Source organism: Balaenoptera acutorostrata, chromosome 12, assembly GCF_949987535.1.
Source record: "Balaenoptera acutorostrata chromosome 12, mBalAcu1.1, whole genome shotgun sequence".
In the NCBI taxonomy this organism is placed as follows: Eukaryota; Metazoa; Chordata; class Mammalia; order Artiodactyla; family Balaenopteridae; genus Balaenoptera; species Balaenoptera acutorostrata.
In genome coordinates this window covers 12533192-12555417 of record NC_080075.1, presented here as the reverse complement: position 1 = coordinate 12555417, position 22226 = coordinate 12533192, and the positions used below count along the sequence as shown (strand labels likewise).

At 43.9% G+C, this 22226-nt stretch overlaps 1 protein-coding gene across 3 annotated transcripts in view; it reads right to left on the bottom strand.

Moving 5' to 3' along the window:
• Positions 1-20491, bottom strand: part of TTL (tubulin tyrosine ligase) — a 38667-nt gene extending 18176 nt beyond the window's left edge. For 2 of the 3 annotated variants that reach the window (XM_057558314.1, XM_057558315.1), the window contains exons 1-4: positions 20097-20491; positions 16630-16708; positions 10388-10620; positions 235-370 (exon numbers count right to left, since the gene is read on the bottom strand). In XM_057558314.1, coding sequence (XP_057414297.1) covers positions 235-370; positions 10388-10620; positions 16630-16708; positions 20097-20253 — 605 coding nt within the window. In that variant the 5' untranslated portion in view covers positions 20254-20491. The remainder of the gene's footprint in view (positions 1-234; positions 371-10387; positions 10621-16629; positions 16709-20096) is intronic. The other variant, XM_057558313.1, reaches the window with a different exon arrangement.
• Positions 20492-22226: the final 1735 nt, after the last annotated feature.

Here is a 22226-nt window from a genome sequence, read left to right as displayed (position 1 = left end):
TATTTAAAAAAAAAAAAAAAGAAAAGAAAATTCATCATCTCAATAACATTTTCTAGAAAGACAAGAGAAAGAGTGAAAGAAAAACAGAAGCTCGGTTCTGTTCAGCCACACTCAACTCGGGGAACATTAAACGAAGTCCAATACTTTCCTAGAGTCCATGTCACCCTCCTCATCACACACCACTGCAGTTTTTCCAGATTTGTAAAACAAAAACTCCAGACACGGAAGCATTACCGGATGTCAAACTTGCGATGACCTGGCTCCAGAAGCAGCGGGCGCTCGAGGTATTTCTGGATCACGTGCACCTGGCCCTGGTTGTCTATGAAATCCAGCAGCTCCGCAGCGTCCGAGGAGATGAGGATGCCTTCACCTAACAGGGCAAAAGCAAACCATAATCAGTCCAGTTCGTCCCAAGAGGAAAAGCTCTCTGCAAAGCCAGAAAGGAAATTCTGACAGCAGGTAAAAACCGACAGGAGGCTGTTACTGGCCGACTCGCTTTTCGTTCTCCATCCACTCCCTCCTTCCATCTCTCTCACTCTTCCCTCTCCCCACAAAAGCACAAGGGTTATCCAACCCTCTCTCCATGTAGGATTGTAAACACTGTCATGGCAGGCTCCATGAAATTTCGTTCTTATGGATATTCGAAGGGTCTAAGCACCATAAATAAAGGCCGCTCTACTTTTGGTCACTGGCTACCACAGTAAAGGCTGTATGCTGCTTATGACCAATAAACCGACTGGAAACACTATATCTAGTAGAAACATCAGGAGGTTAGGGCATAAAGACAAATGTACAAGAACATTCCTGCAGCGTTGTATTAGAAAAAACTGGTTACATTCAAAGTGTCCATCAACCTAGAGATTGTCATACTGAGTGAAGTAAGTCAGAGAAAGAGAAATATCATATGATATCGCTTGTATGTGGAATCTAAAAAAATGGTACAAATGAACTTATTTACAAAACAGAAACAGAGTCACAGATGTATAAAACAATCTTATGGTTACCAGGGGTGAAAGGGCAGGGGGAGGGATAAATTGGAAGATTGGGATTGAAATATACACACTGCTATATATAAAATAGATAACTAATAAGGACCTACTATATAGCACAGGGAACTCTACTCAGTACTCTGTAATGGCCTATATGGGAAAATAATCTAAAAAAGAGTGGATATATGTATATGCATAACTGATTCATTTTGCTGTACAGCAGAAACTAACACATTTTATTTATTTATTTTTTACTTTTTTTTTTTTTTTTTTTTTTACAATTTATTTTGGCTGCGCTGGGTCTTCGTTGCAGCACATGGGCTTAGTTCCCTGACCAGGGATCGAACCCGGGCCCCCTGCCTTGGGAGCTCGGACTCTTAACCACTGGACCACCAAGGAAGTCCTTAACACAGCATTTTAAACCAACTATACTCCAATAAAAATTTTTTAAAAAGAGTGGATATATGTATAACTGATTCACTTTGCTGTACACCTGAAACTAACACAACATTGTAAATCAACTATACTCTAATATAAAGTGTCCATCAATATTAGATAAATGATGTAATATCTTTTTAAACAGCTTTGAGATATTTTTTATATCCTACAAAATTCACCCTTTTAAAGTGTAAAATTCAATGGTGTTTGGTATATTCAAGAGGTTTGCAACCATCACTACAATCTAATTTTAGGACATTTTCTTCACCTCCCCCCAAACCCCATACCCACCAAGCAGTTACTCCCCATTCCTTCCTCACACTAGCTCCTGAGGACTACTAACCTACTTTCTGTCTCTATGGGTTTGCCTATTCTAGATGCTTCATATAAATGGAAACACACAATATGTGGCCCTTTCTGGTCTGGCTTCTTTCATTAACATAGCATTTTTAAGCTTCACCCATGTTATAGCATGTGTCAATATGCCATTCCACCTTCCTATGACTAAATATTCCATTGTATGGATATACCACATTTTGTTCAATCAACTGATGGACATCTGGGTTGTTTCCACTGTTGTTTGGCTCTTTTTTTAAAAATTTTATATTATAGTTGACCTACAATGTTGTGTTAGTTTCAGGTGTACAGCAAAGTTATTCAGTTATACATACACATATATCTTTGGCTCATGAATAATGCTGCAATGAAGATGTGCATTGCAGTTTTCGTGTGGATGTATGTTTTCAACTCTTTTGGAAATATACCTAGGAGTGGAATTGTTGGTCATATGGTAACTGTTTAACTTTTTAAGGAACTACCAAACTGTTTTCCAAAATAGTTTGGTAATGGCTGTACCATTTTACATTCCCATAAGCAAAGGGCAAGAGCTCCATTTCTTCACATCCTTGCCAACACATGTTGTATTCTGTCTTAACTATAGCCATCCTAGTGGCTGTGAGGGAGGTGGTATGTTATTATGGTTTTGATTTGCATTTCTCTAATGACTTGTAATGTTGAGCATGATTTCACATGCTTATTGGCTATTTATGTCATTTGTTTGTTTTGAGAAATGTCTATTTAGATTCTTTGCTCATTTCTTAATGGGTTATTTGTCTTTATTACTGAGTTATAAGAGGTCCTTATACATTCTGGATACAGGTACCTTAAAATATATGATTTGCAAATATCTTCTCCAATTCTGAACAGTTCCATTATTGCACAGAATCCTCATATCGCCCTTTCAAAGCCACAAGTACCTCCCCCCACCCCACTCCCTGACCCCTGGTAGCCGCTAATCCGTTTTTCATTTCTATAATTTTGTCATTTTAAAAATGTTACATAAATAGAATTATATGTGATCCTTGGAAGTTGTTTCCCTCACTGATACTCCCCTGGAAATTCATCCAAGGTGTTGTATTTATTAATGATTCATTCTCTTTTATTACTGGGTAGTATTCTACGGGATCAATTCATCGCAGTTTGTTTCATCATTCACCTACTGAAGGACAGTTGAGTTGTTCCCAGTTTGGGTTATTACAAATAAAGCTGCTATGAACAATCATGTACAAGTTTTTTGTGAATGTAAGTTTTCATTTCTCTGGACAAATGCCCACACGTGTGGAGTTGCTGGGTCATATAATTTCAGGTTTAGTTTTATAAGAACTTGCCAAACTGTTTTCCAGAGTGGCTCTACCAATTTAAATCCCCACTAGCACTGGAAGGGTGATCTAGTTTCTCCTGACCCTTGCCAGCATTTGCTGTTGTTACCGTTTCCTATTTTAGCCATTTTAATGGGAGTGCAGTGATAGCTCATTGTGGTTTTAATCTGCATTTCCCTAATGGTTAATAATATTGAAAATCTTTTCATTTGCTTATTTCTCATCTGTAGAACCTTTTCAATGGAATGTGTTTTCATGTCTTTTGCCCGTTTTCTAATTGGATTCCCCCCACCCCCTTTTTTAACTGTTGAGTTTTGAATATTGTTTGTATATTCTACATATGAGTCCTTTGTCAGATATAAGGCTTGGAAATATTTTCTCCCAGTCTGTAGCTTGTCTTTTCATCCTTGTGGCTGGGTCCTTTACAGACCAAAAGTTTTTCATTTTGACGAGGTTCAACTGATCAATTTTTACTATTATGGATTGTACTTTCGGTATCAAGTTTAAGAATTCTTTGCCTAGCTTTATCTCTTATTTTTTCTGAAAAATTATAACTTTATATTTAAGCCCACAATCCATTTTTTTTAAATTATTTTTTTTAATTTTTTAATTAATTAATTTAATTTATTTATAAATGGCTGTGTTGGGTCTTCGTTTCTGTGCGAGGGCTTTCTCTAGTTGCGGCAAGTGGGGGCCACTCTTCATTGCGGTGCGCGGGCCTCTCACTATCGCGGCCTCTCTTGTTGCGGAGCACAGGCTCCAGACGCGCAGGCTCAGTAATTGTGGCTCACGGGCCTAGTTGCTCCGCGGCATGTGGGATCTTCCCAGACCAGGGCTCGAACCCGTGTCCCCTGCATCGGCAGGCAGATTCTCAACCACTGTGCCACCAGGGAAGCCCCCACAATCCATTTTGAGTTTGGTTCTGTATAAGGGGTGTGGTTTATGTTGACGTTCATCTTTTTGGTCTATGGCTATCCACCTGCTCCAGCACCATTTGTTGAGAAGTCTATCCTTCCTCTATTGAATTGCTTTTGCACCTCTGTCAAAAATCAGATGGTCATTAATGTGTGGGTACATCTCTGTCCCACTGATTCATATTTCTATCCCCTCCACCAATACCACAGTGTACTGATTACTGTAGCTCTACAATATAGTTTGGGATCAGGGACAGCGTTTCCTCCCACTTTTCTTCTTCAATATTGTGTAAGCTATTCTAGGGCCTGTGCCTTTCCATATGAATTTTAGTAGAAGCTTTATGTTTACACAAGAACCTTGCTGAGGTCTTGACACCAATCACCTCAAACCTATAGAGCAATCTGGGGTGAAGTGACATCTTTACTATGTTGACTCTTGCAATCCATGAACATGATATGTCTACCTGTTTATTTAGGTCCTCTTTGACTTCTTTCATAGTTGTTTTGTAATTTTGAGCAGATAGGCCCTGTACGTGTTTTGGCAAGTTTATACCTAAGCATCTCATTTTCTTTGGGGTGACTGGAACTGGCATTGTATTTTTAACTTTGGCGTCCACATGTTCATTGTTAGCACGAAATGAAAAAGATATGAGATGAGTTCACTGTGATTGAAACTGTCTTTGCCCATACGTAAAAGAAACTAATATGAAAAAATAAAAATAATTATGTTAGGAAATGGGTAAGACTACGGGTAACTTTTCCATTCCCCTTTAATGTTAGGTTTTCTTTAATGATAATACTTTTTAAAAGGAAATGAAATTGGGTCATCTGTAGAGATGTGGATGGACCCAGAGTCTGTCATACAGAGTGAAGTCAGAAAGAGAAAAACAAATATCGTATATTAACACATATATGTGGAATCTAGAAAAATGGTACAGATGAACCTATTTGCAGGGCAGGAATAGAAACGCAGACGTAGAGAACGGACATGTGGACCCAGAGGGGAATGGGAGGGTGGAATGAATTGGGAGATTAGGGTTGACGTATACACACTACCATGCGTAAAATAGATAGTGGCAACCTGCTGTATAGCACAGGGAGCTCAGCTCGGTGCTCTGTGATGACCTAGATGGGTAGAATGGGGTGGGGGGGAGGAGGGAAGTCCAAGAAGGATGGGATATATGTATACATATAGCTGATTCACTTCATTGTACAGCAGAAACTAACACAACACTGTAAAGCAATTATACTCCAATTAAAAAAAAAGTTATAGGGCTTCCCTGGTGGCGCAGTGGTTAAGAATCCACCTGCCAATGCAGGGGACATGGGTTCGAGCCCTGATCTGGGAAGATCCCACATGCCGCGGAGCAACTAAGCCCGTGCACCACAACTACTGAGCCTGCACCCTAGAGCCCTTGAGCCACAATTGCTGAGCCCGCACACCTAGAGCCCGTGCTCTGCAACGGGAGAAGGCACTACAATGAGAAGCCAGCGTACCCCAACGAAGAGTAGCCCCCGCTCGCCACAACTAGAGAAAGCCCACATGCAGCAACAAAGACCCAACGCAGCCAAAAATAATAAATAAATAAGTTTATTTTAAAAAAGTACCTGTCTCCTTACTTTCTTCCCATTATTTTTCCACCTACTAGCATTAGAGATATTAATTTTCAATAGGAAATAGTCCATAAGGAAATTGCATAAAGAAAATAAGGTTGGAGCATACAAGATGGGATGTGGCCAGATTGTGGTGAGCAAGGCATAAATAGGTGACAGAGGTAGAAATGCAATTGATTTTTGTGTGTTGATCTCATATCCTGCGACCTTGTTGGACTCACTTTTTAGTTCTAGGACCTCCCACCTACACTTTTTTTTTTTTAATATTTATTTATTTATTTGGCTGCGTCAGGTCTTAGCTGAGGCATGTGGGATCTTCATTGAGGTGTGCAGGATCTTTTAGTTGCAGCGTGCAGGATTTTTAGTTGCGGAATGCGGACTCTTAGTTGCGTCACGCGGGATCTAGTTCCCTGAACAGGGATCAAACCGGAGCCCCCTGCATTGGGAGCACGGAGTCTTAGCCACTGGACCACCAGGGAAGTCACCCACCTACACTTTAGATTTACAGCCCATCTCTACTTGGGTCTCATGCTTTCAGTAAAAATTATTTTTTTTTCCAATATATTTTTAATTGAAGTATAGTTGATTTACAGTGTTGTGTTAATTTCTGCTGTACAGCAAATTAATTTAATGATTCATCTTTCCTAAAAGCCAACCCCTTTTTCAACTACCCCATTTCTATCACTCCCTCCACCACCTGGTTAGCCTCTTAAACAAGAAACAGCAAATCAACTTGGGAAACATCCCTTCCTCTCTTTTTGGATGAACATAATTCATTCTGTTTCATTTCCCTTAAGAACCGCACTCAGATTTCCTGGTTCCTCTTTATTCGCACTTGCCAGTTCTTCAGTACAGACTTTAGTCTCTCCTCCTCCACAGCACCTTGCATACTCTTTTTAGAATAATCATCCTAAAACACCATTTTCCTACTAATGCCCTGAAACTACCCATCATCTTATTTCCTAACATAATTCTTTTCATTTTTTCATATTACCTTCCTTTATGTAATATGGCAAAGACAGGTTCAATCACAGCAAACTCACCTCATATTCTTTTTTCACTTCATACAGTCAATATTTTCACTGTATCTGCATTAACTTCGCAATGTTAGTGGCCAAAGAAATATCCCATTGTGTGGATGTAAAAAATGACACGTTTACTGACTGCTGGACAATGGGGTTGTTCCTAAATAGAATTTTGCTATTACAGGTAACACAATGGTAAATGTCTTTGCTGTAGATCACCCTTGTTACTTTTTAACTATCTCCCTGGAGTAAATTTTCAGGAATGAGATGAGTGAGCCGAAAGCAAAGGAACTCTTTCTGACTCTTGCTCTGTGTGATCCTATTGCTGCTTCAAAGGGCTGTGTATCACCACTGGGAGGGAGCAGTTCACAACAAACTCAGCAACACAACCACTGAAGGGTTTTGTTTTCTTATTTTGTAGACGTAAAATATACATAAAATCCATATTTATTTTCTAAGTTTTGTATACCAGTGTAGCATGTTTCCATGTGTTTGTTAACTGTTTCTTTTTTTTTTTTAATCTTTTTTTTTTTTTAAGACTCCTTTTTTTTTTAAAAGGAATTCCTTTATTTTTATTATTTATTTATTTATTTATTTATTTTTGGCTGTGTTGGGTCTTCGTTTCTGTGCAAGGGCTTCCTCTAGTTGTGGCGAGCGGGGGCCGCTCTTCATCGCCGTGTGTGGGCCTCTCACTATCGCGGCCTCTCTTGTTGCGGAGCACAAGCTCCAGATGCGCAGGCTCAGTAGTTGTGGCTCACGGGCCCAGTTGCTCCGCGGCATGTGGGATCTTCCCAGACCAGGGCTTGAACCCGTGTCCCCTGCATTAGCAGGCAGATTCTCAACCACTGCACCACCAGGGAAGCCCATTAACTGTGTTTCTTATACCATTTGTTTCTATCCTCACTAACTAAACCTGGAGGATATTTGTTTATATCCTCACTAAGTTATGAAGTTGGGGTTCTTCTAGGAGCTTCAAGGTCGCAGTCACAATGGTTTTTCTGGTTCTTTGTTCCCATCTCAACATTTAGCTAATCTGGAAATAAATGCATCATTAGCCTTCTTTCTGACTAGACTATGGGTCCCTGAGGGCAAGAGAACCATGTCCGTCTCATTTATCTCTTTATCTCCCTCCAAACGTTCATTACTTCTCTTATTCATTCATCCATCCATTCATTCATTCACTCAATACATATATTGAACCTCTGCTGCATGCCAGATGCTGTCCTGGCCCCAGAGACAGTGCTGAGTACAGATGTGACATGGTCTGATTGTGCTCTAACAGGATCTCTGTCTGCTGTATTTTGTGTAGACGCTGGAGAATGGCCAAGAACAGGAGAACAGGGAGCAATGCTCCAGGTGACAGGTGAAGGTGACTCAGATCCCAGACGGGGGGTGGAGGAGGTGGTGAACAGTGGCTTGATCTGGATATAGTGTGAAGTTAAGCCAACTACACCCAGCATGTAGTAGGCACTAAGTATTTGTTTAACAAGAATAAAAGTCATTCATGCAGCCTATTGGTTTCATTTTGTAATTCCCAAACAAAACAAATCCATACCACTTATCTCCTCAACTCCTAAAGCAAAATGTCTTCTTTGTTTGGCATTTTATTCTCTCTTTACCTTCCTCTGCTGCTGAGCATTACTCCATATCTTGTGTTGGTAAGGGTCCAGGGACCACCTAGGTGGGATCACCGTCACAACTTCACAGATCCTTCTACCCAGGGCCCTGCCTCACTCATGCTTCTCGCGCCAGTCAAGTCCATGACACAAGGACACATGATAGCCTCATAATGGCCATCCTGATTCCAGCCCCGATCCAAAGGAGGAATCTGGAATACTGTGGATGACTATTTCCTCTTTCAATTCCCCCACTTACTATTAGAACAAAGCTAGGGAACTCTCCTGGAGAAGAAGTCCCAGGAGGGGAAGGAGAAGTAGGTGAGGTACCTGGCTTGTGGCAAGAGTCCAACTCTCCCACTTTCAGGAGATTCCAGGTGATGCCCTCCTGTCTCATGGTTGGTGGAAAAGAAGGTGAGGTCCACTGGACCAGGGACAGAAATGAGTACCAATGGCCAGATGGTCTTCCAAGGCAATAAAAGAAGAAGTAAGTTCAAAATGGAGTGGTTTTTAAGAGAGCATATGATGGTAGTTATAGAGAGGGACTGTGTCCATGTGATCATTACATTGGCAGCTGCCTACATTTTAAGCCTGAGTTAGTATGACGTACCTTATGCCTTCCCCGCATTCACTCAACACACATTTATTAAGTGCCTATGGGGAGGGTACAGAGATGAACAAGACAGAAAGTCTGTGTTTATATGGAGTGTGCAGGATTATGGGGGAGGTGAACAGATAAACTAATATGTAATAGAGTGCTGGGAAGAGGTTAGTGCAAGGATGGAAAATAAAGCAGGGGAAAGGATAGAAAGCAATGGGCACAGAGGTTATTTTAGATCAGAAAAGCCTCTCTAAAAAAAAAAAAAAAAGTAAAAAGAAAAGCCTCTCTGACAAGGCAACATCTGAGCTGAGAAATGAAAAATAGTCCATGAAAGCTCATTCCAGGTACAGAGATGAATTTAGAGTATTTCAAGGATGCTAGGCAGGTGTTATGGCTACAGTACAGGGAGCAAGGCCAAGAATAAGAGATGAGATCAGAGATACAGGCAAATATCAAGTGACGGAGACTTCCCACCAGGACTCGAGTTTATTCTAGTTGCCTTGGGAAGCCAGCTGGTAAGTCTTGAGCGGGGAGTAACATGATCACGCTTCTGTTTTTAAAACATCACTCTGTCCAAGAGCAGGAGAGCTGCTGTGAGCAGGTGCTGCACTTACACAGAACAGAGAGAAAAGGAGCTTTGATTTAAGTGAGAGCAGTGGAAACGGCAAGAAGAAGTCCACTGCAGACTTTATTTTGAAGGTACAGTTAGCAAGATCTACTGATGCGTTAGGTATAGATTGTAAAGCAAAGAGCAGCCAAAGAGGGCTCCTGGGTTTGGGGATTCAGAGGCTGGGTGAAAAGTGGAATCATATACTCCATGGGAAGGTGGAAAGAGGAGCAGGCTGGGGTGGGTGAAGTTGGGAAGGAAATAAAGAGTTCTAGGGCTTCCCTGGTGGCGCAGTGGTTGAGAATCTGCCTGCCGATGCAGGGGACACGGGTTCGAGCCCTGGTCTGGGAAGATCCCACATGCCGCGGAGCAACTGGGCCCGTGAGCCACAACTACTGAGCCTGCGCGTCTGGAGCCTGTGCTCCGCAACAAGAGAGGCCCGTGCACCTTGATGAAGGGTGGCCCCCGCTTGCCGCAACTGGAGAAAGCCCTCGCACAGAAACGAAGACCCAACACAGCCAGAAAAAATAAATAAATAAATAAATAAATAAATATTTTTAAAAAAGAGTTCTATATCAGACATGTTAAGTTGAAAATGCCTGCTGTTGGATGTGGAGCTTAAAGAGAAAGACCTCAGCTCGAGTTTATTCTATTTTCGAGATACTTCTATTTTTTTATTTTATTTTACTTTATTTCACTTTTTTATTTTATTTTATTTTATTCTATTTTAGTTGATCTGGAGATACACGTTTCTAAGTCACCAGCACACAGATATTTTAAACTATGTAATGAAACGAGGTCTCTACCCTGGAGGACTCAGATTAGAACAGCCACTCGTCTAAAGACATCGTTTGAATCTAACAAAACACAATGGGAACCTACGGGGAAGGGAGAAAAGGGAGAAGGGGCAGCAGTGCAGACTCACCTTTGGCTCCGGCTGATGACTTTGCAATCCAAACGTTGCCCTCTCCATCTTCTTTCTTTCTATTATAAGAAGCCAGGAAAAATTCTCTCTCATCTGTCCTTGAGCTATGGATTGGCGGGTGGATTCCATTCTGAGCTGGAGCAACTGGGGTCTTGAGGTTGGTTGGATAAATCACATAGGACTCAGGGAACCATATGCAGGACTCAGCCAGTTCTGGGCTGGTCTTGATGAGCCTGGCAGAGGACAGAGGGTCAGTCTCTCTTCTGAGTACCCTCTGTCCCTCTATTCAGAACAGCCAGTGCTTTGCCCCAGAGCTCTGGAAGGAAGCAGGGCACGACCAGGGCTAGGTCTCCTTCTTATCCCACTCACGGGGCAGACCTCCAAGGCACCACGGGGCAGCTCACAGCTGTTACACACAACTTTATAGACATGCTCCAGTGAATTCAAAAGGGGCTTAATGTCCAAAACTTTAGCTCCTTTTAAAATGCATCTTTAGGGAAACTTAACTTGAAGTAATCCTGAACCAACATCTTTTCACCAAACATGCTGTAGCTGAGCTAGACCCACCCTACAAAAACAAAGTGGAGAACTGAGGAAACTACTTGGATTACTAGCAAAAATACCACCTTGGCCCAACTCTGGAGAGAAAAGGCTAATACTCAGGAATCTGAATTATCTAAAGACATTTTCGTTCTTCATTTCTTGCTTTTAGTTCAGCCTGGCTTCAGTGACAGAATAAAGGAAGAATCTTTCTAATGGAACCTGGGACTCCAGTGGTCATAACTGAACACACCTCCTGCCCCCCCTCAAAAAAAAACCCCATAATATAATGGAAAATAAAGAAAGGCCCTGGGCAGGCACTTAATAAACACAAAGGCTTCACACTGTATCTCCTCTCCAATCAGACCCCTGGGGGGAGGCTCTAGCATCACATTTCACAGATGAGGCACTAGGTCACAGAGAAGTGAATTTCCCAAGATCACAAAGGTAGTAAGAAACAAGCAGGATGCAAGCCCTGAATCACTCCCATGTCCTAACTCTAAACGTATCCTTGGGAATTCCCTGGTGGCCCAGTGGTTAGGACTCCGTGCTCTCACTGCCGAGGGCCCAGGTTCAATCCCTGGTTGGGGAACTAAGATCCCTCAAACCGTGAGGTGCAGCCAAAAAAAAAAAAGAAAGAAAATAGAAAGAAAAAAACCTACCCTTGCTCCCCAGGAATCAGAGGAGGGAGAAACCTGCCCAAAGACATTCACAGGCCTCCCCTGAGCTGCACTCCCTCTTCTATCTAGAACAGCACTGTTAAAGCCTGGGTTATGATTCATCAGCAAAACCCAGCCTATGAGCCAATGGCAGAAATAATGAAAAGAAACTTTAAACTGAGATTGTAAATAAAGCTATTTTTAAGTTAGAGGCAATGGAATTTAACTTAAAGAACTCAAAGGAACAAAAAATCAATACATTTCTAACTCACTGACCATTCAGCTCTACCTGCATCGTCCAATACGGCGGCAACTAGCCACGTGGAGCTTCCAAGTGCTTCCGAGCTCTTGAAAAGTGGCCAATGCAACTCGGGAACTGAATTTTCCATTTTGTTTAGTTTTAATTTAAAAGCTGAAGCATTGTAAAATATATTTCCACCAAGCACAACATTACTGTTTCAGTAGATGACGTTTCACTTTAACCACCACGTGACCTCAGATGTTGTTGTTAGAGGGTGGCGTGCATGTCAGGCGTGTGTGCTGCTTCTGGTATTAGACATAAATGCATCACTGTTCTACTGGGGGACAACAGATGGATTCAGCTCATGTGAATTTTTTTCCAGGCACTGATGAAACATTATAATGTGTTTATTATGCACCCAGCCAAGTTACAGTAATAGCTAGGTAAATCATAATTATAATTAGTCTTCTAGTTAAAAAAATGAGTATGGACAAACTTTTAAGTTTAAAACAAAGGCATTCTACTGACACGGAATTGAGTGGGGATGCAGAAGCTAGAACTATGACCAGACAATAAAGAAAAAAATAAGCACTAGAAGAAGACGTGTCACAAATTTCCTAACAAATGGCAATTACAATTTGCTGTGGCAGGAAAAATGAAGTTTGTTGTATAAGGAGACATTTTCAGCAAATACATAATGAATTTGATAAGTGTTTTCCTCTCAGTAGCCTAAAGAGAAGCAATGGAATTAGTGGCTGAAATCAGAATTAAAAACTCAACAAAAAAACTTTAAACATACTTTTCTTAGGATCTGAGCTTGTAACTTTGGTCAGCTATAAAGTGGCTTGGATTCTTACACACACACGCAAAAGGAACATCCTTTTAGATGGAAATGTGGTAATAGAAATTATTTTGAGGAAAAGACTAAAAAGATATTTTATAAAAAGTGAACAATCTTTAGTTAAGCCATCAATAGTTGCCCATAGAGTACAAAGCATTTCTAACAATATTAAAGATTGATTCAATACTGGAAAATTTTGAAATATTTTTCCTTAGCTTTAGATGAGTTGGGTGACATAAGAAATGCTGCCCAATTAATACTTCGTATGTTTTGCCTCAAAAGATTTCCAAATACATGAAAAAAATATTGTCAAACTGCAGCCTAAAATATAAACTCGCGGTAAAGATATTTTCTCATCTTTTACATTTGTCCAAGAAGAATTTCATCTACATGTGAAAAGTCAGCTTCTATCATGACAGACATTACTTCAGCTAGGTTGGGTTAAAATCTGGATTTACTGGGATTTTAATAGACTGACATTTGCTTTGTTGCTTTACTTTGTTGTACCATACGTATTGGAAACATTTGCTTCATTGCATGATACATATTGAAAACATTTGCACTCAGTATGGATACAGTTGTTACAATGGTTCAGTATATGCTTGCAAATGCTACAATGGTTCCCAGGTATAGAACCATGAAAGAAACACAAGATGATGAATTTAATGATCCCGTGTTCTTTGCCAATGCTCACTGACTGAGAGATGCAAGAGTTTTACAAGGTTTCCCTGTACTGTAAACTCCAATTCACATTTTCTTAAAATAAGAGGAATGCTTGTCAAATCGTTCTTTTCATGCAACTATTACTTCATTCAATAATCAAAGATAAAAAATGCAGTGTGGTTTACATTTTTTCACCTATAACCACGCTGCATATGAACAAGCTAAATTTAAAGCTCCAAGGAAGTTGGAAAAAAAGATCTTATAATGTAGCCCAACAGGTGTGAGAATTTATGTTCCAACTTCATAATATAAGTCAATAATAACGATTTTACATAGTTTTATGACTCAGTATGCATAAGATTTTCCTTGTAATAGACAGCATTATGCAAACTGCCTGCAAAAACTAAAGAAATATTTGAAGAACACTTTGTTGATAATGACAAATTTAGAGTTTCTTTTCAATTTATTCAATACCTCCTCTGAATTCAATATTAATAATACTGAGTTGACACATGAGTTGGTGAATTTACTTAACTTGGACATAGTTTTAAAAATGATATGCTTTTGCTTCAAAGTCAAATCAATTCTTCTGATGTTATGAACCTGCTTTGTCAATGTACATGTGAATATTAAAGGAAAATTATATTTTGGTATTTAATACAGTTATTGAAAAACTTTTACTTACGTCAGAATGACTTGGGTATGTAAATCTACCTTTTCAACCATACATTTTTATGAAATCTAAATATAGGACTTCTAATGAAAATTTAATATCTGAGCTTAGTTGTGCTATAAATGTAAAATATACACACCAGATTTTGAAGACTCAGGAAAAAAAAAAGAATATATCTCATTAGTTGTTTTTAATATTAATTACATGACATTTTGGATTTATTTGGTTAAATAAAATATATTATTAAAATAAATTGCACCGGTTTCTTTGTACTCATTTTAATGGGGCTACTAAGCAATTTAAAATGACACATGTGGCCAGCATTCTATTTCTGCTGACCAGCGCTGGTCTGCAGAATGCCCTTCATCTGAAGCCCTCATTTCCTGTACAGAACTTAGTCCAGTTTCTACCGGAAGTCTCTAGCATTTGTTCCCTTTCCAAAAAAGGCCCATTTGGGAAGCAGCCACAAATGGAGGTTTAGTCACATCTCACATGAGATGTGAGAAACGCTCACAAGAGGAAAAGAAAGCTCCAACCAGGGCCAGGAGGACAGCCCTTGAGCGCTCTGAGACTATGGCCATGGGGCCCTGATGAATTTCTAAAGCTCCCCGAAGTGACAGGCGCTTGCTGTACAGGGTCCAGCATGAAACCCCATCAAGGCCCTGGGAAGCCTCGAGGGATGCCCAGGCACACTGCCCACGGGGCCCATTTGCACAGGTGAGAACCGTCCTGGCTCAACACTAACTGCTGCGGCCATGGGCAACCTGGCTGTCTTCTCTGACTGCCACCTGAGATGACATTTTTAACTTTCTGGAGCTCTTTTGAGCCATACGAACTATGGGAGAGAGACAAAATGACAAAGGTGATCATCCCCTCCTGGAATTACTACAGTCCCTTGCAGGACACCTGAGAGAACGAAGGAAGCTTATAGAATGATGACAACCTCTAGTCTGCATAAGTCATGTCGTCATTTATCAGGTGCCATGACAGACCACGCCGCATGCTGCGGAACGGCAAAAAGCAGGTGTGATCACCTCCGTCCCCACAGATTCTGAGTGTCACCGTCCAAGGTCACAGAGGTCCAGATACCTATTCAGACCTGCTCATGACTCCAGCTCTGTACTCTCTTCACCCTATTATAGCTGCCAAGTATGCAAGTATAGAGAACATTACTTTTTACAGCACCTTCTGCTTTCTACTTCAAAAACAGAATTCAACCTCTATCTTTAGGAAAAAAAATCATCATAGAATAAAGAATGAGTAAGCGTTTTATAAAAAGTTCTAAATGGACAATCTGGATAAATAATTGTGTCCTACTTCTAGCTCTGCTGAAACAACTTTTTGCACTCTAAATGTGTAAATATGTAAGAAGACTTCAGAAAGCCTCGTTCTCCTTCAGGAGTAGCTGGTAAATCATGAAAATCCATCACAGGAAGAAGTGGATACATAAGTTAGTGGGGGCAGTCAGTCTGAACAAAAAGGTGGAAATATTCCTATCAGCACTCAATCTAGTAAACAGCTAGAGCCCGGAAAGCTGTGTGATTGGGGAAAAGAGCATTTGCTTTGGGTCAAGTCTTCTAGTGTCTTCTTACCTAAATGATTCGTTTGGCTACACACACATGTTCACCAGCCACTGTGGAGGGAATACTGGAGACCTGATTTTAGGGGCCACACCCACCTTTCATTTATACAGCGTGAACTCTGACACGCGCATTATTCCGAGCCTTTATGTAAAGTAACTCAACGAATCCTCACAACAACCCTGAGGTAGTTGCTATTATTTTCCTCGTTTCACAGAAAAGGAAACTAAGGCACAGCGTCAAACGCTCACTCTGTGTCACTGTGTTACACGCTTTACATGCATCACAGCCTCTTTAGGAGGGATGCACCGAGGCTTAGAGGGATCAGAAAATGTGCCCAAGCTGCTAAGAGCTGAAATTAAAACCCACGCTGCTGATCCTAGATCTTAATCACTGTATAAGGCTGCTTCCTTCCACCTTATGACACGGTTCTTTCGGCACCTGGCTGTAAGTCCACTGCTCAGAGATGGGTGGTGCAGTAGACACCGGTATATTCTGCCCAGGTGTCCCTTCTGAGGGACCCCTGGCTGCTGAGCTTTGGCTGCCAAGGGCTTAGGCGCGCCTCTTCTCCAGGGACCAGCCCGTGCCTAGAAGCGCTGGGGAAGCTGTGTCCCGCCCGCAGCTGGTGGCTGAGCGACGCCAGAGTAGAGAACATCGAGGGGCTGTTCACTGCCAAGCTCCATGGAATCAGGCTGAGGCGAGACTTCAGCTGAACCCACCTCCTCGCTTCGCGTCTTCCCCAGGTGCCCTGCCCTTGGTTCTGAGCGCGTTTCTCCTGCAAGCCCTCCCCTTATACATCACTTGCGCCAGAAGCCCTGTCTCAGGCTCTGCTTCTAGGGAGCCTCAACTTAAGGGACAGACAGGCTTCACCGGGCACGTACAGCCAAGTTTGGACTGTGACGAAAAGCTGATCTTTGTTGGCTTTTTAAATAAAAGTGTTTTCTCCCTTTAAAAACGATCTCACACTTTTGCTTAAGTGCTTCAGGATGAAAGCTCAAAAGGTTCAGGTGAAAAATGGAAAACACGGGTCTTAAAGAACACTTACTTCACTAAAGAAGCTTTGCGACACAGTTTGTCAGCTCCCCTGTAGTAATTCACCAACTGCATCAGGCCAGGCTCATGACCTGTGAAGGGAAGAAGAGGCTCAGAAGGGAAACAGACAGTTTCTCAAGTGGGAAATGACAATGTCAGCACCAGCGCGCAGGAGGGAGAGCAGGGTCATGCTTAGTTCGTCTTTCTCCCCTTTCAGGACTGGGTGTTGGAAAGGGAGTGATTCAGTTGCCCGGCCCCTCTACGCCCTTTGCTCAGCATCTCACTGGCAATTCTCACCCTCCCCAGAGTGGCTATTATGATACCGCCATCGTAGGTCTGCCAAAGACCACTGCTGCCTCTGTTTTTTCTTCTTTGGGTGGGAGAGTATTTTCCACTTCGCCTCTCCTGGATCCCCATTGCACCGCACACTTGGCTTAACACATATGGATTTAGTCACCTCTGTACAGTAAGGACTTAAACAGTCAGGCTTTTGATGTTGCTACCCTTGCTTTCTACAGCCATCAAGGAAGGCCGTAGAACTACGATCCTGCTGTTCTCAAGCATGTCTCCCTGTGCAAGCTTCTAGGAGGGCCACTAGAAGCTGAGGGGAGGTAGTGGAGAGGCCGTGTCCGTAAATTCAGAAGCCCTGAGGATGTTCTGTGCGTCCTCTCACAGGGAAACCCATTTTCAATAGATTGTACTGCATGCCCCCTCCTCTTTAAAATTAGGGTAAAAGGATACAAATAAAAACAAAAGCCTCAATTAAAAAAAAAATTTTATTATAGTATAGTTGACTTACAATACTGTGTTAGTTTCAGATGTACAGCAAAGTGATTCAGTTATACATATATATATTTCAGATTCTTTTCCATTATAGGTTACCACAAGATATTGAATATAGTTCCCTGTGCTATACAGTAAATCCTTTTTGTTTATTTTTTATGTAGTAGTGTGCATCTGTTAGTCTTATACTCCTAATTTATCCCTCCCCCCCCCTTTGGTAACCATAAGTTTGTCTTCTATGTGTGTGTCTGTTTCTGTTTTGTAAATAAATTAATTTGTACTATTTTTTAGATTCAACATATAAGTGATATCATGTAATATTTATCTTTCTCTGTCTGACTTACTTCACTATGATAATCTCTATAAAAGCCTCAATTTATGTTTAACATCTTAAGAAAATGCAGTTTTCAGCAACACAAAAGTAGAACCCAACAATGGGAGCTTGAACTGAAGATGCCAGAGGTAAGACTAATTCATCTGAGAACAGCATACAATCAAATAAAAAGTTTCAGGCGCTAACTAGCTCTCACCATCTCCCTGGACAGATGGACTGGTTCACAACTGAACTACCCACCTTCACATCCCCAAGGCAGCAGCATTCCTTGGCCTTTATCCGCTGGGCCATCTCCTTGGGTTTCGAACTGTGTGAAAGGTAAATATCCTTAACAATGAAGGCATATTATAACCATCTGGTTGTGGGATGCTGGTTTTTTTGTTTTGTTTTTCTTTTTCTTTTCTTTTTCTTCTTTTTTTTTTAAGATGCTAACCTTTTTAAAAATGTTTATTTTATTGAAGTATGGGGGGTTTTTTTGGCTGACATTCTTTTCAGAATTTTTCTTTTTTTTAAATTTTATATTGGACTATAGTTGAGTTACAATGTTGTGTTAGTTTCTGGTATACAGCAAAGTGATCCAGTTATACATACGTAATAGTTTGCATCTGCTAATCCCAAACTCCCAATCGGATGCTGTTTTCTTTCCCATAAAAACCAAATGTTTCCTGAGCAGTTGCTGACTTCATGGTACCTGTTTGGTATTTGGACCTTCTAGGATTCTGCTCCTAACCCTAATCCTACACCCTAGTCCTGAGCCCCACAGCAATGCCCATCACCCCTGCAAAGAGCCATTTTTGCCAGTTTTTAATTTTAGGATTCCACCTAAGCTCTTTCAGCCAGGCACTGACCAGTCCAAAGAGGAAAGTCAGGCAGGCAGGGAAGCAGACAGAGCAAGGAGGAAATAAACATTCTCAACTATAAGCAGGTTTTCTTCTTTCAGGGAAGGTATTCTTCTCGCTGAGGGCTTCCTGGGGAGACAGTTTAACAAAAGGGAATCAATCTCCAGGCAAATTCTCTGTATTTGAAGATTTCTGGGGGTTGGAATCAGCCCTTCCATGGAGTCCCCAACATACATCATAAATTTGTATAACAATAAAAAGTTGTCCATGGTCTCATTTCAAAGAAAAAATATCAGGAAGGCTAGGCTGAAACCCTCTTCATTCCTCAAATCATTACAATTCTACTGGCTCCCTCCCACCCAACTGTGCTCTATCAGCTCACCAAGGGCTAGTCAGTTCCAAATGGCTATTTTCAATATTTGCGTATTCAACCTCTCCAACCCGCTGACCACACCTATTTCTAAAAACTGTCTCCTCTCGTGGACGTAGAACGCTGTTCTCGCTGGGATACCTTCCAAGGCAGAGATGACTTTTCCTCATTATTTTCTCCCCTTCTATCTTTGGCAGTACGATGGGGTGCCCAGCCCAGGGGAATTTTGGCAGGGCACACGGCGACCCCGAGTGAGGCTGCAATTCCGGATGACTGTGCAGGGAGGAGAGGCCGTGAGACTATGTGCAGGTCAGCGGGATGTAAATGGCAGTGATCTGCACAACTTCTGGATTACGTCATCTAAAGAGGAGCCGTTGGTCCTCTCCTTCCCCCTGCCTCTTCCTACAGGGGAAGATGTAGACATGGGGGTGCCAACTTCAACCGCGTGAATGAAGGGAACTCCCTCGGAGAGCGTAGGGCAGAGAAACCTGGGTCACGTAAAATCTGCATTCAATGCGCAACTGTGAAAACGCGTTCTTTGGTGAAACTAAGGGAAGGTCTAAAATCAGACACCCTTCCGCCCTTCCCCGGGCTGGGCTCACTGCTGAAGCTCCTGTTTTCGGAATCCAGAGGTCTTTTCCAAATCCCCTGACGCTTTATCTGAGCCTTCGGGGAGCTGAATCCTCAGGGTTTTCAACACACACAAGCTCCCCTCCCGAGCCAACACAGGCAGGGCGGAATCCCCGGTGGAGGAAATTTGCAAGATGACTCCAGCCTGATGTCAGCCGCCAGCTCCGCGGAGCGTCGCCCCTCCCGGCGATCTGCCCAGCCGACCTGCCCGATTTGGAGGCGTCGGGACCGGGGAATCCGGGGAACGCGCGGCATGGGCTCCCGGCGCCCGAGGCCGACGCCCCCGGGGCTGCAGGGCCGGGTCATTGTCAGGAGGCGGCCGCCGTCCCGGGGGCCCGCACCGCCACTCCCGCCCCGAATTCGATTTGGGACCCGAGAAGGCATGAAAAACGACGGGCTTGGCCCTTTAGGGATGCATTTTTTTTATCCGCCCGAGGAACGACAGAGGGGAAGGTTTCTGACCTTAAGACAAAAGCGCTCGTTCTACCGGGAGGAGCGGGAGGGCGCGAAACGGGGAAGCTCACCCAGTCTCCCGAAGGGCAGCCGGTTCCTTTCTCCCAGCATCAGGTTGAACCTGGGGTTGTCCCGCCGCAGCCTCTTCCAGTGGCCGGTGGCGAGCAGCAGCCGGGAGACCTCGGCGTAGACGCTGCTGTTCTCGTCGCGTACCACGAAGGTGTACATGGCGAAGGGCCGCGCGACCGGCCCGCCCCGGCAGCCGCCGCAGGAACCAGCCGGCCAGGCGGCGGCTCAGCGTAGGACCCGCCCGAGCGCCAGCCGGGATCCGGCCCCGCCGACCCCGCCGACCCCGCCCCGCACGCTCCGGCCGCGCCGCTGCGCCCGGCCCCCGCGCAGCTAGGGTTCCCCTGGCGGCCCGCGCCCGGGTGCCCGCGCGTCGGCCCGAGCGGCGAGCGCAGCCCGGACGCCGCGCCCACCGCCGGCGCAGCCCCGCCTCCGGCCCGTGATTCCGCGCGGCCAGCCCGGCCGGCGGGCGGGGGGAGCCTGTGCGCCTGGGGCGCGCCCCGCACCCTCCCTGAGCCGGCTGCCGGCGGCGGAGGGTGCGGGGGCTGGAGGAGGGGGGCGCGGCTTGAGCCGCAGCCTCGGGAGCCGGTCCCCAGAGGGACCGGAGAGTGGGGCAGTCCTCCCGAGCCCAGGGTCACTGCCGGGGGCGGAGGGGGGCGGCGGTGCCAGCGGAAGATCCCTTTCTAGGGGGCTTGCTCCGGTCGCTTCCCACGTACTATTTCAAAGGGACGTTTTATGGATAAAAACAAAAAGTTCTACGGCCCCATCCTGTGTCCAAGATGCGCTTCTTTGACTTTCCTGCTTAAAGACGGCGGAGAACCAGAAGCGTTCCGGTGGCTGTTGGCTTCGGATCCCGCCGGGCACTCGCATATAGGCCCTGGGGCGCCCTGGACTCCGCCCTGCGGTTTACCGGCGTTGGGTCACTCGCTTTCTCTTCTCCGGAGCGATTTCCCCTTCCGAGTGTGTGCGTGGCGGGGTTCTTCAAAGTCCCTTCGGTCCTGATCTCACTCTGACTTCCTTTTAGGAAACGATTTTTGGTGCATTTGAGGGCCAGCGAAAGGACTCTATCAGATTTCCCGTAAACTTCCTACACTTCCCCATAAGATAGCCACATCAGCCACGCGCTTCACATCTTTTACTCTTCTTTAGAGAAAGAACATCCTGGGACGTCTCCCCGTCCTGCTCTCCCTGTGCTCATGGTGTCTAATTAGCATATCGTAAAAGCGGTCTCCTCTCTCCCATTTTGCCCACATTCCCAGCGGCGAGTACTCGCCTATTCTGCGCTCAAGCCTCCAGCTCGGCCACCACCTGGAGGCATTCACTGTCGGTGGGAAGCTTGCTCAGAGGAGGAATGGGGCAGAATCAGGAGTGCCGGGTTGGTTACATTTCCTCACCCCCCCCCAAGCCCGCCCCCAGCAGTCAGACATCCAGGAGGAATGAGAGTTGGTAGATAGTCCCCCGGCTTCCTCACCCCTCGGCGGGGAACGAACCGGCGGGGAGGCATATATCCTGCACTCTACTTCGAGGTCATCTGCAGAAGCGTTCCAGTTGTCCACAGTTTGTAACCTGCTCACTCACGCACCTTCTCTTGTTGGAGTCCTTCCTTTTCCTGGTTTACTATCCCACCTCTCTTGGGATCACTTCCCAAATAAACTACTTGCTCTCAAATCCCTGTACCAGGACCACCTTTTTGGGGAACTCAGGCCCAGACATTGTAGCTGCTTCTCTTCACAGCCAGTCATCTCGGAAGAGACACCCACTTTCATCGTAACCCCTTCCTCTTCACTCAGTCACTCCTCCTGCATCACCCACTCTCCCCGGCAAGCTGGCTTCTCTCTCTGCCACTCCACAGGCACGGATGTCATTAGGAACATCAGCGACCTCTGAATTTCCAAATCCAGTAGTACTTTTCTCCTTTTTCTCACCTACACTTTGTAGTGAACATCTTTTTTGTTTGTTTTAGTGCTTGTACAGCACCCCTTTTCTTTTTTTTTTTTTAAAGCAATAATTAGTTGGCTTTTGGTTTTATTTATTTATGGCTGTGTTGGGTCTTCGTTTTTGTGTGAGGGCTTTCTCTAGTTGGGGAGAGCGGGGGCCACTCTTCATCGCGGTGCGCAGGCCTCTCACTGTCGCGG